This window comes from Oncorhynchus kisutch, unplaced genomic scaffold (assembly GCF_002021735.2).
Source record: "Oncorhynchus kisutch isolate 150728-3 unplaced genomic scaffold, Okis_V2 Okis03b-Okis08b_hom, whole genome shotgun sequence".
Taxonomy (NCBI): Eukaryota; Metazoa; Chordata; class Actinopteri; order Salmoniformes; family Salmonidae; genus Oncorhynchus; species Oncorhynchus kisutch.
In genome coordinates, this window is record NW_022261980.1 from 2,707,220 (window position 1) to 2,722,691 (window position 15,472).

The 15,472-nt window shown below is 44.7% G+C and overlaps 2 protein-coding genes across 3 annotated transcripts in view; one reads left to right on the forward strand and one right to left on the reverse strand.

The window, feature by feature from the left end:
* LOC109881711 (endophilin-A3) overlaps positions 1–7,365 on the forward strand; it is a 59,369-nt gene extending 52,004 nt beyond the window's left edge. The window contains exons 7-11 of one of the 2 annotated variants that reach the window (XM_031812492.1): positions 1,456–1,559; positions 2,279–2,400; positions 2,566–2,604; positions 3,741–3,800; positions 4,162–7,365. In XM_031812492.1, coding sequence (XP_031668352.1) covers positions 1,456–1,559; positions 2,279–2,400; positions 2,566–2,604; positions 3,741–3,800; positions 4,162–4,364 — 528 coding nt within the window. In that variant the 3' untranslated portion in view covers positions 4,365–7,365. The remainder of the gene's footprint in view (positions 1–1,455; positions 1,560–2,278; positions 2,401–2,565; positions 2,605–3,740; positions 3,801–4,161) is intronic. The other variant, XM_031812493.1, reaches the window with a different exon arrangement.
* Positions 7,366–8,195: 830 nt separating this feature from the next.
* LOC116359600 (gap junction delta-2 protein-like) lies at positions 8,196–10,201 on the reverse strand. The gene has a single exon (XM_031812491.1). It carries the CDS (start codon positions 9,446–9,448, stop codon positions 8,204–8,206), a length of 1,245 nt encoding a protein of 414 aa, XP_031668351.1. The 5' UTR covers positions 9,449–10,201; the 3' UTR covers positions 8,196–8,203.
* Between the last annotated feature and the right edge of the window lie 5,271 nt (positions 10,202–15,472).

Sequence of the window (15,472 nt, forward strand, 5' to 3'; positions counted from 1 at the left end):
GCCAAGTTATTACCTCATACCCCTGCACATCAACTCAGTACTGGTACCTCTTGTATGTAGCCAAGTTATTACCTCATACCCCTGCACATCAACTCAGTACTGGTACCTCTTGTATATAGCCAAGTTATTACCTCATACCCTTGCACATCAACTCAGTACTGGTACCTTTTGTATGTAGCCAAGTTATTACCTCATACCCCTGCACATCAACTCAGTACTGGTACCTTTTGTATATATCCAAGTTATTACCTCATACCCCTGCACATTAACTCAGTACTGGTACCTCTTGTATATGGCCAAGTTATTACCTCATACCCCTGCACATCAACTCAGTACTGGTACCTCTTGTATATAGCCAAGTTATTACCTCATACCCCTGCACATCAACTCAGTACTGGTACCTCTTGTATGTAGCCAAGTTATTACCTCATACCCCTGCACATCAACTCAGTACTGGTACCTCTTGTATATAGCCAAGTTATTACCTCATACCCCTGCACATCAACTCAGTACTGGTACCTCTTGTATGTAGCCAAGTTATTACCTCATACCCCTGCACATCAACTCAGTACTGGTACCTCTTGTATGTAGCCAAGTTATTACCTCATACCCCTGCACATCAACTCAGTACTGGTACCTCTTGTATGTAGCCAAGTTATTACCTCATACCCCTGCACATCAACTCAGTACTGGTACCTCTTGTATGTAGCCAAGTTATTACCTCATACCCCTGCACATCAACTCAGTACTGGTACCTCTTGTATGTAGCCAAGTTATTACCTCATACCCCTGCACATCAACTCAGTACTGGTACCTCTTGTATGTAGCCAAGTTATTACCTCATACCCCTGCACATCAACTCAGTACTGGTACCTCTTGTATGTAGCCAAGTTATTACCTCATACCCCTGCACATCAACTCAGTACTGGTACCTCTTGTATGTAGCCAAGTTATTACCTCATACCCCTGCACATCAACTCAGTACTGGTACCTCTTGTATGTAGCCAAGTTATTACCTCATACCCCTGCACATCAACTCAGTACTGGTACCTCTTGTATGTAGCCAAGTTATTACCTCATACCCCTGCACATCAACTCAGTACTGGTACCTCTTGTATATAAGTAAGTTATCATCCACTCAGTACTGGTAGCTTTTGTCTATAAGTTACAAGTTATAGTTACTCATTATGTATCTATTATTGCTTTTATTATTACGTGTTTTACTTTTCTATTATTTCTCTATTTTCTTTCCCATCAGAAAGCATTTCACTGTTAGTCCACACCTGTTGAACCAGTTGTCTATCCCGTATTGACAACAACAGTTGTCACAAAGTGCAGCACTTTACAGTACAATCGCAATGTCAATCTTACCAAGAAATAGTTCACTACATGTTCTTCATACAAGATAAAGTGCTTGATAAGATGGATAATATTCTTGTGTTGTGTGTTTGGTAGGTGGAGCAGGTGAGTCAGCTGTCAGCGTTGGTTGAAGCGGCGTTAGACTACCACCGTCAGTCCTTGGAGATCCTAGAAGACCTCAACACCCAACTACAAAACAGGCAACTAACTAACTACAGCTATCACACTCCACAGTCCCTAAACAGCCTGCCTCCTCGTCTCCTTCCCTTATTCTGCACTGATGTGAAAGAGCTGGACACGTGAAAGCAACTCCCTAGTGAGCATCCGCCATTTTGCTTTCACCTTTTCAGTTTTCAATTCAGTAATTCTGATTCAAGTTGAAATTCACTGCCTGAATAAAAAAATCATCCTCAGTTCATATTCTAATTGCACTAAATTGAAAACCAAATTGAAGGAAAACCAACCAGTTGAAGGAAACAGGACAAGGACAGGAGGAAACCACTTTAGACTATGCAGCCAGTAATGTACACATGTTGTTGGGCCACAGTGGATAACATCATAATGCCTCTCACAGGGTCTCCTCAACCAGTAATGTATACATGTTGTTGGGCCACAGTGGATAGCATCATAATGCCTCTCACAGGGTATCCTCAGCCAGTAATGTACACATGTTGTTGGGCCACAGTGGATAGCATCATAATGCCTCTCACAGGGTATCCTCAGCCAGTAATGTACACATGTTGTTGGGCCACAGTGGATAACATCATAATGCCTCTCACAGGGTATCCTCAGCCAGTAATGTACACATGTTGTTGGGCCACAGTGGATAACATCATAATGCCTCTCACAGGGTATCCTCAGCCAGTAATGTACACATGTTGTTGGGCCACAGTGGATAACATCATAATGCCTCCCACAGGATATCTTCAGCCAGCAGTCGACCGAAGAGAGAATTTAAACCAAAGTCCATCATGAGCAGCATTGAGACCATAGACAACACTCAACACAATGGATCATATAGCTCCTCACTCAAGTCCTCAGGTACTGTACTGTACGGTAGTGTGTGTGTTTGTCTGTGTGTTTGTGTATCAATTCTGCTCATATTTGTTTTGATCAGCCCCATCAGTTTGTCCATGTTATCCTTTCACCCACTGTTATTTTTCCCAAGTCATAAGTCATGTTATATGTGTCTGTGGTTCTTTGCAGACATCCAGATCAACCACACAGTAAATGGAAATGGGAAAAGTAGGTATACTTGGACTGATCACATCAAACAGGTGTCGCACCCATACATAGTCTTAAAAATGACTTATTCTGCCTCTCTAGAGATAATCTGAGACAAATCAAAACTCCTGTGAAGTCATGATCATTTTTAGCCAAGTAATAACTTGCAAGTTCTCTGGCTCCATCAATGTGACTTTAAAAAATCAGTTTTCTGCCCTCATGTGGTTAGAGGGTGTAACAACCTCCATGAAAATTGCTCTGGGTTAAACCATTAGTGGGAGAAATGCAAAACTGCCCCAGGATCAGCGTCTAAGGTCAACTTCACCCTACACCGCTAAGAGCAGTTACAAATAGCACACTGAAAAGATCACATCTGTAATAGGTTTAACATATTAAGATAAAAGCTGTTATCCCTTCAGATTAAAGTTTGTCAGTCAGTTTATTTTTGTGATGTCCAATTGGTAGTTATAGTCTTGTCCCATCGCTGCAACTCCTGTACGGACTCGGGAGAAGTGAAGGTCGAGAGCCATGCGTCCTCCGAAACACGACCCCGCCAAGCCTCACTGCTTCTTGACACACTGCTCGCTTAACCCGGAAGCCAGCCGCACCAACGTGTCGGAGGAAACACTGTACAGCTGGCGGCCGAAGTCAGCGTGCATGCACCTGGCCCGCCACAAGGAGCCGCTAGAGCGCGATGGGACAATTACATCCTGTCCGGCCAAACCCTCCCCTAACCCGGACTACGCTGGGCCAATTGTGCGCCGCCTCATGGGTCTCCCGGTCGCGGCCAGCTGCAACACAGCCTGGGATCAAACCCGGGTCTGTAGTAACACATCTAGCACTGCGATGCAGTGCGCCACTCGGGAGGCATCAGTCAATTTATTATTCATTCATCAGATATTGGTTGCTGTTTCAACCATGGCAGGAGTAATCATGTCATGAGTAGGGTAAGGGTCGCAAAATTCACGTATATTTCAACAGCAAAAAAATTGTGTTGGAAGATTCCTGGAATCGGGATTGAAAAAGCAGGAAAACCGGGGGTCATCCTTTGAGGATTTCTGGAAAACCTGGGAATTTCAGGAAAGTTGCAGGCATTGTGTTTGTTGGTGCTTGTCTCATCTTCCATCTCCATGTTTCTCCATCCATCTCTCACCCAGCTGATCCCTTCACCACCGTCCCTCTGTCCTGGCCAGAGAGTCCCACTTTCAACGGCCACCGTGAGTAACACACACACACACACACACACACACATGCACACCCTCATACCTTGGTCCAACAACAACCCAGTCTACTGTAACTGTCCTCTACTCCTCCATACTGTCACTATCACACCACTGTCTGTTTGTCTTAATGTGTTGGATTTGTTTTGCTGCACCAACCCACATCAGATCCTTATCAGAGGAAGAGGGAACAGGGAACAGAAGACGATACATGCTGGTGTTTGACAGTTCTCTATTTTTACCCCCTCTCCTCCTACCCCCATCCCCCTCTCCTTCCCTCTCCCCCTTCACCTCTTCTCCTTCCTCCCTCACCCCTTATCCTCCCTCTCCCCCCACCCCTTCTCCTCCCTCCCTCCAGAATCAGAGGTGCTGGACCAGCCGTGTGCCAGGTCCCTGTATGACTTTGAGCCAGAGAACGATGGTGAGCTGGGTTTTAAGGAGGGTGACATCATCATCCTCACCAACCAGATAGATGACAACTGGTACGAAGGCATGATAAACGGAGACTCTGGCTTCTTCCCAATCAACTATGTGGAGGTTATCGTACCCCTGCCCCAGTGAGACAGGAACGGACAGGACACCACCCAATCAGGGACCAATCTCCAGAGCCCAACCTCCACACAGCCTCCCCTGGTCCCTACACCCTATGCACCTGTGGAGATCTGAGAGGATTTTGTTATTTTGATCTGATCCGCTCAGATCTCCACAGGTGCATAGGGTGCAGGGTCTTGGTGTCGATTTGGGATTATACACAGTGTCCATTTCATCAGACTTCAATCCCCACCCTCAAGCCTCCTGTCATCAACCCCCAGCCTCCAGTCCCTACCCTTACACCCTCAGCCTTAGAAACACAGTACTCAATCGCAAATCGACCCTATACCCTAGACACTTTTGTAGATCTGAAAAGATTGGACAGGTATAAGGAAGGAAGTGGACATTCTAAGCAGTCTATCAGAAGGCAGAGTGAAGCTAATCTGATCGTGTTAATACCATTCCTTTAAGATCAATAGGAGTGTGTAGGGGTTAGAGGGGATATGGGTTTATTTGGGATTTCAGCACAACTCTCAGCACAACAACTCCTAGCACAACAACTCCTAGCACAAACCTATGTCTAATTTATTGTCAAAACGACATGTAATCCCTAGTCCCAGACTCCAACCCTCCAATACCCCAGCACCCACACAGCCCCTAACCCAAACCACAAACTCCATGAAATCGTCATATGAAATTGATCACAACACACTTCATCAAAGTCCTCCTCAGATGACCACGCCTTGCTTTTCGCCACAGACATTCAATAAGTGTACTACTTTTCTCTTTGTCTTTTACAATATTTATTTTCTACATTGTTCTTTTCATGGTTTGTGGAATGTGAAAATCAGGGTTCCTCCCCCAAACTGTGTTCCATTTGGAGCAGCTACAGGTGACGCCATCAGACAAGACGACTAAAATAATCACCTGAAAATCGCTGTGTAACAGGTGTGGACTAACTGAAGAAAAGTAATTCCAGGTTATCAAAGATGATGCTTTTCTCATGATCTGCCATGAGAAAACAAAATGGAGTCTCCTGGAAAAATCCACATTGCTACTGTGCATCTCCGTTTGGTTAGGGTTTTCCTGTGTAACTCTTCTTCAAGTGTTGATGTTGAGTTAGGAGTGGTCTTTTTGTTCCTTTTCTCTGCTGTTATCTGTAGGGCCAGGAGTTATGCCTGACCATGTTACCTGACCAATACAAACTCTAGTCCCTAGTTCTAGGTTATTATAGGCTTTAACATGTGCCCAGAGTTGTTCCTGTTGTCCGTCTGCCTGCTTGTCTGCCTGTTGTGCTCTTAAGTGTTATCCCAAACACATATTTTTAAACTGTACGGAACTGATTTTACAACTCTGAATGTCCCTCTCTCTCTCTGTGTTTACATGGTCTGGTCTTACTGTGACGTAAAGACTCCTCTAAGGACTGTACCACTGTTCTGTGTCAGACGGGGGTGAATGCCTTGACCCACTTGGACCGTTTAAGTGCTTTTTAAAATGTTGTCTGTATTGCACTGAAGCTTTAGACCCGAACGCACACCTCCAGACATGCACATACTGTATGTTTTCTAGTTTCTCCTCAAGCACTGCACTTTCTATGTCCTTCACCATGAGAGTACAGTACCGTCTGATGGTGAATAAATAGATTGATATGGACCACGATATGTACTGTATGTGATGAAACAGTTTGTCTGCCATGTAACGTCAGACCACCATTGTAGATTGAACGAAGTCTCAAAATGATACACATTAAAGGCATACTTTGTCACTTTTCTTTCCCCTGTGGTAGTGCCACAAAGTACTTACACACTTGAAACCAAACTAACATTGTTTGATTCACATCAGTCAGGCTCTTCTTTGTCTTTGTACTTTGCACTTGCAAAGACTCTCAAGCCTTCAAAACAAACAGGTGTTATCTAAGGCCTCACAGGTGACCAGAAATAGAAGCAATGAAGTGTGCCTTTAATGAGATATGCCTGTCTAGTATCATGTCTGAAGTCCGATAACCCTGGGCTTATTTAGGAAGTGCAGCGTTGCTCTGACCTGACCTTCTATTTGACACGTCTCTTTAGCCTGATAGTTGGTTTTTAACTGCCAATAGCCTCTCTCTCTCTCTGCTGAGAATGGAATTCATCAGAGCCCTATAATAAGTATTATGTACTGTGTATATATAGCTCTGGACTTTATATGTTCACCATTCAACAGAATGGATAACTCCAGAAGGATGGAACAACAATGCCATAACTGAATCATCACCATGGAGGGTCATTGGTTTCCCTTTTTCATTTAGAAAAACAGTATTTAAAAAGCCACTGTATAGTGTGTGGACATTCCCTTTACCCAAAAGTCTGGATTGGGTATTTCTACCAAAATACACTTAAACTTTCTTAAGCATCTTCTTTCTCTAAGTATAACCATGTTCTGGACCAACTACACGAACTAAACAACAGGGGAAATGTAGGACCATATCTAAAGATAATACACACTGTTTTCATATTGCTAGTGAATATGGAAAACCCCTGTTTGCATGATTTAAAAAGAAAGACTGTAGCCATGGATTTGATTGTGAGAGAAAAAACTGATTTTTGTAGGAGGCAGCATAAGAAATGGAAAAACCTTCACTGTGGAAGAAGATAGTTCTGAAGCCCAACCCTTCTGTTCTGTAATAGCCTGCTGCTTTCTTAAGGTGTCTGTCTGATGGTTGACAGTGTGTGTCCGTCCCATTTGGGACAAAGCCACTGTGTGATGACTGAGATGACACCTCCCCAACACTACAGCTGGACTATATGTCCATGTCCAATGTTACTGTTCTCTCTGCTCTACTTAACCAGCTCTGAAACCTCTCTGTTCAGTGTCACTTCACCCCAAACTTAGTCCATGGAAACTGGCTGTACATACTTCATCACCTCTTTTTTGGATTTGATTTATTTTCTGGAACATAATCTATATAAAATGTGTTTTATTGATGTTGTAAATGATTATATTCATACGTACTGTATATTGCGTAAATAAATGAAAAGCAAATACTGAGCCATCTTTGATGTTGTTTTAAAATAGTTGAATAACTTTTAACACATTTGCCTTTTCAGTATTTATTTGTTCCTACCATACACAGCACAGTTCCAGTATGTATGAGTCTCTATACACTCACCTTAGCAGGTTGGGCTCAGTTCCATTCCAACGACCAACCCAGTGAATGAAAAACATAAAAAAATCCTCATAAGTATTGAAAGTGATGGACAATGAATTCCTTTCCTGAATAGACTTGAGTGGAAATGGAATTGACTTCAGCCCTTCCATAGCTTCAGTTATACAAAGGATATAAATAGTCCTCATAATTGAGGGCTCAGAGCCCTGCTACGAAGTAGCATTTCCCACATATAGGACAATTAACACGCATAGAACTCACCTTGGTACAGTACAACATTGGTGGAAAGTGTACATTTTCATCCTTTTAGTGGATTTCAGGTTTTAAGACTCACCAAGTATATCATGTCTATAGACCAGTGATTCCCAAATGGCAGGAGAGGGCTGAAATCTTTTGGGTTGTGGCTGAAACGACTTGTTCTATTCTAGCTTTAGTCAAAAATGTTGAATCAGTCAACATGTGCCACTATTCCTAAAGGTTTTTGTGCGTCATAAATGCTTGAGAACCACAGTTTTAAACAGCACAGTGCTGAGGGAAGCTTGGTCAAATGTTGGCTCATATCCACAGTGTATTTTCTCTATTTCCTTGGGAAACAACATTACCAGTGATGAGTACCACAGTACATCTGTATGGACTTGCAAATACAGCGTCCTGTAACAAGTCATTCCCTAGTAGTTGTCATGGAATAATGCCAGAGAACTATACAGCGTTTCAATTCTTTCCTTCATATCCAGACCTCCGTACTGCGCAGCTTGGATTTCCAGCCCTTCCCTTTGCTCTTCAGAAGCTGTGTCTCTCCTCTCTGGAGCTCCTGGTTGTTGGGAAGCTGCAGCTCTGTCTCTATACCAGCATCAGCATCCTTATTAAATGGGGAACAGTTCCCAGCACAGGTCCAGTCAGGCCGGTGGTCGACTACCAGATCCAAGTTCGGTAGCAACTTCGTACTGGTGACATCCCTAAGGCCCAGAGACGACAACTGTGAGGGGCTGTCGGGAGAGAAAGTCTCAAAGGTTTCCTGCCCCCCTTTCTCTACCCCATAATTCCCCCATGATCCTCCCTCCCTGAGCCTCACTGAGTGTCTGATCTTCTTCCATCCTAGATGATTAAGCTCCAGAAGGTTGAGGAGGATGCAGAAGAGCCCCACGCAGAACATGAAGAGGAGGAAGATGGTTTTCTCTGTGGGCCGTGACACGTAGCAGTCCACGGGCTGCGTGCAGGGTGGGGCCTTGCACAAAAGGTGGACGGGCACTCGGAAGCCGAAGAGGAACCACTGGGCCATGACAAAGCCCACCTCCAGCAGCGCCCGGAAACACACATGGAACACGTAGTACTTGGAGAGGACGCCTCCGGTTCCTCCTCCACCTCCAGGACCCCCTGGTGCATCGTAGTGGCTATTTCTGTAGACGCGAGCCCTGGCCTGGGTTAGAGACGTGGCGGTGGTGGCTGTAGTGGTGGCAGCTCCCTTTAGGAGGCTCTGACTCTGGGCAGTGATTCCCTCCAAGACATTGGCCAAGCTGTGACCTAAGTGCCGGTGTGAACGGATGGAGCAGCTATCCGAGTCACAGCTCCGGTTGAATGCCTCTCGACCTCCATCCTTCCCCCCGTCTCGAGGCAAGTCCCTTGGGTTAACCCCCTGGCCCTGCCCGCTGTGTCCCTGCGGCAGCTTCGACAGATTATGCCACGTATATATGATAAAACAGAGAGACGGAGTCGAGACGCTGATGATGTGGAAGACCCAGAAGCGCGGCTGTGAGATGGGCGCGAAGGCATCATAGCAGACTGTGGCGCAGCCTGGCTGCAGGGTGTTGCACACAAACATCTCCTGCTCATCGGCGTACACGTCCTCAGTCGCCACGGCAATGATGAGGAGGCGAAAGATCACCATGACGGTGAGCCAGAGGCGTCCAATCATGGTGGAGTGCTGGTGGACGGCGTCCAGGAGACGTTTGAGGAGCGTCCACTCCGTCATAATGGCCGTGTTCCTCTCAGAAAGTCAAGAGGATTCTAATACAGTGGAACACAGCAGTCTAGGAACACAGCGGTCTAGGAACACAGCGGTCTAGGAACACAGCGGTCTAGGAACACAGCTGTCTAGGAGCACAGAGGTCTAGGAACACAGCGGTCTAGGAACACAGCGGTCTAGGAACACAGCGGTCTCATCCAAACCTCCATGCTCTTCCTTGGTTTTAGATCAGATATAGCACTGGATCCACTCTTCTTCTGGATGTCCTGACATACAGCACTCTGACCGCTGGCGTCTCGGGGAAGAAGGAGAGCTGCCTGGTGTAGCCTACAGCGGCATGTAAAGCGCTTTGCACACTGAAAAGCATTATGTAAATCCAATCAATTATAGTGTAGGCAGATCCAGTTCTCCTCTCCGCCAGTCCTGGATGTACAGGAAACAGGTGCTGTAGATCCACTGTAGCCCTGGATAGCTTGCCTGGAACACACAGTGGTCAAAGAAGGGCAACACCTCCCTTCATCCACCCTCCTGTGTTGTAGATGTAATAAAGCCCTGGATGGTTTTTCCCTGTCTGTTCTGAAATACACCGCTCTGACTTGCAGCTCCAACACTCCTCTGGGTCCACTCCAACCCTGGCTGTCTTAGGAGGAAATACCTGAGGACCGTCACTCTGAGCTGGGGCTACAGCCCTGGACCCACTCCAGTCTTGGACCCATTCTAACCTTGATTGTACTAGCATACAGACTTTATACCCCTGCCCTAAAATATACAGCAATACACTGATCTCCTCTAGCACTGGCTGCCCTGCAGTAGAGCCCTCCCCTCACGCCAGCCGTCCTGTAGTACAAGACTCTTAGGATATCCACTGGTTGTAGATGCACTGGAGTCCCGGCTCCTCTGTAAATAGACAGGCAGCCACTCTCCTGTCTCCTGTCTCTGAACCAGAGAAGTGGAGTCATCTCGGCAAGTGAGCCATCCCATCCCGGCACTTCTTCAAAGATAAGGAATGATTCTAAACACACACACATACACACATACACAAATGAATGGACACACACACAAAAACAGTCTCACACACACATTCATAGACGGACACAAAGGCACACATGTATTTTTGCACGCACGCACGCACGCACACACACACACACACACACACACACACACACACACACACACACACACACACACACTAGCCAGCTGGACAAACGGCCACTTGACACCACTCCCATGGCATGCCCTCTCCCTCTCTCTCTTGTCTTCAGGGTTCCGTTTTAAACCCCCTTCTAAGAGACTCTCCCTACTACTTTAGAGAGCTGACTGATAATGCTGGCTGATGTACATTCTTTATAGATTACTCTGCGGCCTGAAGACATGGCAATGAGCAATGAGCTTGTCCATGAATGAACATCAATGTATAAATGTTACCCTGATACAGAATCCAAACAGAGGTATTTTTCGTTATCAAAGATTGAAAAGTTTAAAAGCATTTTTACACTTTTGACTTGAAGAAGGTGCGAAGTCCATTTCTTGGAGCTGTTGGTTTATTTAGTTGAATACGCAAATTGTTTATTATATTTGTATATTCACGTTTGCGATATCAACTTCATTTAAATAGATTATGAATGACTATAAAATGTTTTTCTGTCTCTTAGCAAATGTAACTATTTTTAACCCTTAGCGTACAAGATGGAAGCTTGTACAGAAACACACTTTCAATGGGAAATGAATGTTGCTTTAGGATTGCAAAATTCACTGGAGTATTTCCCCTTATTCTCATCCTTATTCCAAGAGTCTTCCAACTAGAATTTCTAGAATACTTAGGAATTTTGGAAAAGTGACTGGAACTGTGCAACCTTAGCTCGCTTACATTCTACCAAAATAGAAAGATTTAGGGTAAAACAACGGACAATAAAGTGAATGATATTTTATCTTCTGTCTTGTTGTTGTGGCTGCTCCTCTCTGATCACTAGCCAATCCTGTTATCAGTGCTTTAAAAAAGACCCTTGAAACGTCTGCCACCATCAAATGACAGAGACCCCACAGATAAAACAGTCCCTGAACCGTTGTCTTACTTCAAACAGCCCTGTCTAGCCATGTCTGACTGGGTCTGTCTGTCTGTCTGTCTGTCTGTCTGTCTGTCTGTCTGTCTGTCTGTCTGTCTGTCTGTCTGTCTGTCTGTCTGTCTGTCTGTCTGTCTGTCTGTCTGTCTGTCTGTCTGTCTGTCTGTCTGTCTGTCTGTCTGTCTGTCTGTCTGTCTGTCTGTCTGTCTGTCTGTCTAGCCATGTATGACTGGGTCTGTCTGTCTGGGTCTCAGCTCTCTCTGTCTGTTAGTCTGTCTGTCTGGGTCTCAGCTCTCTCTCTCTCTGTCTGTCTGTCTGTCTGTCTGTCTGTCTGTCTGTCTGTCTGTCTGTCTGTCTGTCTGTCTGTCTGTCTGTCTGTCTGTCTGTCTGTCTGTCTGTCTGTCTGTCTGTCTGTCTGTCTGTCTGTCTGTCTGTCTGTCTGTCTGTCTGTCTGTCTGTCTGTCTGTCTGTCTGTCTGTCTGTCTGTCTGTCTGTCTGTCTGTCTGTCTGTCTGTCTGTCTGTCTGTCTGTCTGTCTGTCTGGCTGTCTGTCTGTCTGTCTGTCTGTCTGTCTGTCTGTCTGTCTGTCTGTCTGTCTGGCTGTCTGTCTGTCTGTCTGGCTGTCTGTCTGTCTGGCTGTCTGTCTGTCTGGCTGTCTAGCCATGTATGACTGAGTCTGTCTGTCTGGGTCTCAGCTCTCTCTGTCTGTTAGTCTGTCTGTCTGGGTCTCAGCTCTATCTATCTGTTACTCTGTCTGTCTGGGTCTCAGCTCTCTCTGTCTGTTAGTCTGTCTGTCTGGGTCTCAGCTCTCTCTGTCTGTTAGTCTGTCTGTCTGGGTCTCGGCTCTCTCTGTCTGTTAGTCTGTCTGTCTGGGTCTCTGCTCTCTCTGTCTGTTAGTCTGCCTGTCTGCCTGTCGATCGATCAATGGGTCTGTCTGTCCTGGTGCCAGCACTCTGTCACACAATGTTAGTCTAACAGAATAAAAATGATCTGAATAGAGTGGGTCGCACACAATCAACAGAACACACTCCTGCTTGTGATCAAAATGACAAATATTGTAAAAACATTTAAAAAACAACATTTAAACCATTTACATTTCTAATATGTCAATGTCTCTAAAGTTTGGTACTGATTATTCACACTTCACGAGAGGAGGGATCCATTGGATTTAACCCTCTGTGTGTACTCTGTGGAGTGACTGTGGAGTGGCCCCTCAAGTCGTCCGCTTGGGGGATTACAGGGGCCCCATCCCTAGACAAAGGAAGTGAACTCAGGGGCCAGGCAGAGAGAGAGAGAGAGAGAGACAGACAAACAAACAGACAGACAGAGGTAGTCGGAGAGAGAGAAGGCAATAAGGCCCTTCTATGCCATCAAAAGGTTGCCCTTTATGGTTGTGAGGTCTAGGGTCCAATCACCAACCAAGAATTCACAAAATGGGACAAACACCAAATTGCAAAAATATCCTCAGTGTACAACATAAAATACCAAATAATGGATGCAGAGCAGAATTAGGCTGATACCTGCTAATTATAAAAATCCAGAAAAGAGACGTTCAATTCTAAAACCACCTAAAAGGAAGCGATTCCCAAACCTTCCAAAACAAAGCCATCACCTACAGAGAGATGAACCTGGAGAAGAGTCCCCTAAGCAAGCTGGTCCTGGCTCTGTTCACAAACACAAACATACCCCACAGAGCCCCAGATCAGCAACACAATTAGACCCAACCAAATCATGAGAAATAAACAGATAATTACTTGACACATTGGAAAGAACTAACAAAAAAACAGAGCAAACTAGAATGCTATTTGGCCCTAAACAGAGAGTGCACAGTGGCAGAATACCTGACCACTGTGACTGACCCAAACTTAAGGAAAGCTTTGACTATATAGAGACTGAGTGAGCATAGCCTTGCTATTGAGAAAGGCCGCCATAGGCAGACCTGACTCTCAAGGGAAAACAGGCTATGTGCTCACTGCCCACAAAATGAGGTGGAAACTGAGTTGCACTTCCTAACCTCCTGCTCAATGTATGACCATATTAGAGACATATATTTCCTTCAAATTACATAAACCCACACAGAATTTGAAAACAAGCCCAATTTTGATAAACTCCTATATAATTTGGGTGAAATACCAGTGTGACATCACAGCAGCAAGATGTGTGACCTGTTGCCTCAAGAAAAGGTCAACCAGTGAAGAACAAACACCATTGTAAATACAACCCATATTTATGTTTATTTATTTTCCCTTTTGTACTTTAACTATTTGCACATAATGTGACATTTGAAATGTCTTTGTTCTTTTGTAACTTTTATGAGTGTAATGTTTACTGTTCATTTGTATTGTTTATTTCACTTTTGTTTATGATCTATTTCACTTGCTTTGACAATGTAAACATATGTTTACCATGCCAATAAAGCCCTTAAATTGAAATTGAATTGAAAGAGAGAGTGGCGACGAGACACAACTCCATCTCATCCTAAACCCCTGCCCCCAACTTCACCCTAGCCCCGTCTTGACAGACCCCCCTTCTAAAAATAGGAAGTCCTTTTTCCAAGGCGATGTGACGTTGGGAATAATTTGTGGTGTTTCTATTCTGGGAGGTAATCTGTTGCGTCTGGGGTTATGTGTGCTACTGCTGCAGGAGTGTCAGAGGAATTATCCACCCTCTCCGGTTGTTCATGACAGAATGCCCAAGGATGTCCGGACCTCTGTACCTCTGGGCTTTGTCAAGAGGCAGCCAGTGAATGAATGGCAGACAGGATTAGAAGGAGAGGGGAGGGGGTGGAGGAGAGAGGAGGAGAGCATGTGAGACAGAGAGAAAGAGAGAGAGAGAGAGAGAGAGAGAGAGAGAGAGAGAGAGAGAGAGAGAGAGAGAGAGAGAGAGAGAGAGAAACTCACAGAGACCAGTTTTGCCAGTCCTAGAGTAAGTCTCTCTCCACTCCAACAAGTCCTCTTCAGAGTGCTCCAGCAATACTTTCATCTGAGCTTAGTGTGAACGTATAATGAGAATAGAAGCCATATAGATATGAATGGAAAGGCCTCTTTTACTGGCCTTGCCTGCTCGCTACTAATCTCTAATCTTGCAGACAGTGGCAAATGCTTTCTCACGTTCTCTCAGTTTATAGGCTACAAAATCTTCCTCCCTGACACTTTTCATTAAAAATATTGCAACAGTTTCTCTCCCCCTATTGTGAATGATTTCAAAATGTTCTTGACACAATTGTTTAGACACCAACTCCTTCCCATAACATGGACAATAACAGGTTAAATCAACACTGGCTTTTTATAAACTCTGAATCACTGCTTGCACAAAACCCGAGGGAAAAACAACCCTGACTATTTATATATTTATCAAGTCAAACTCAGTTTGGTGATAGAGGCAGAAAGTGACGTCACAAGGCAGGATCAAAGAACCAGTTATCTTCCCTAAATATTCAACAACAAAAAAACTTCATATAATCCCAGTTCACAGAAAAATACTGACTAGAAATGATAATGGCATGATTTACTGGATAAACCCAAATGAATTTGCTTCCTTCCTAATAAAATAGAAAATCCCCAAATACATATCAACGTTTATCGAAGTCAGCTGGCTTACTTATAGGATCCTGCTTTGTGATGCACCCCTCTGATGTCATTCTGTTGCCTACCTAAGTACTTCTTCCATCCTGCCCTCGTTGCCTCATTGAGTAGGCTCTCAGACACAGACAACTGGAGGGTCTGAGCTGTGGGCTCTGTGGGAGACGTATTAAACACTTTACAGTCTGCTGCCTCCATTGACAGTCATGACAGAGTGTCAGACCTATTGAATTCTATAGTCAAGGCTTAGTTGATCTGCTATGAGGAATGTGGTAAAAAAGATCTCTATCCCACTTCAAATTTCCTCTGGCCGAATAGATGGTCACAGCAAGTGTGCTCTCTAAAGTGCAGAAACAAAAACACTCTCACACACACACACACACACACACA

Excerpts from the sequence above, each read along its gene's own strand:
- LOC116359600 (XM_031812491.1), bottom strand. The coding sequence starts at position 9,448 with ATGACGGAGTGGACGCTCCTCAAACGTCTCCTGGACGCCGTCCACCAG.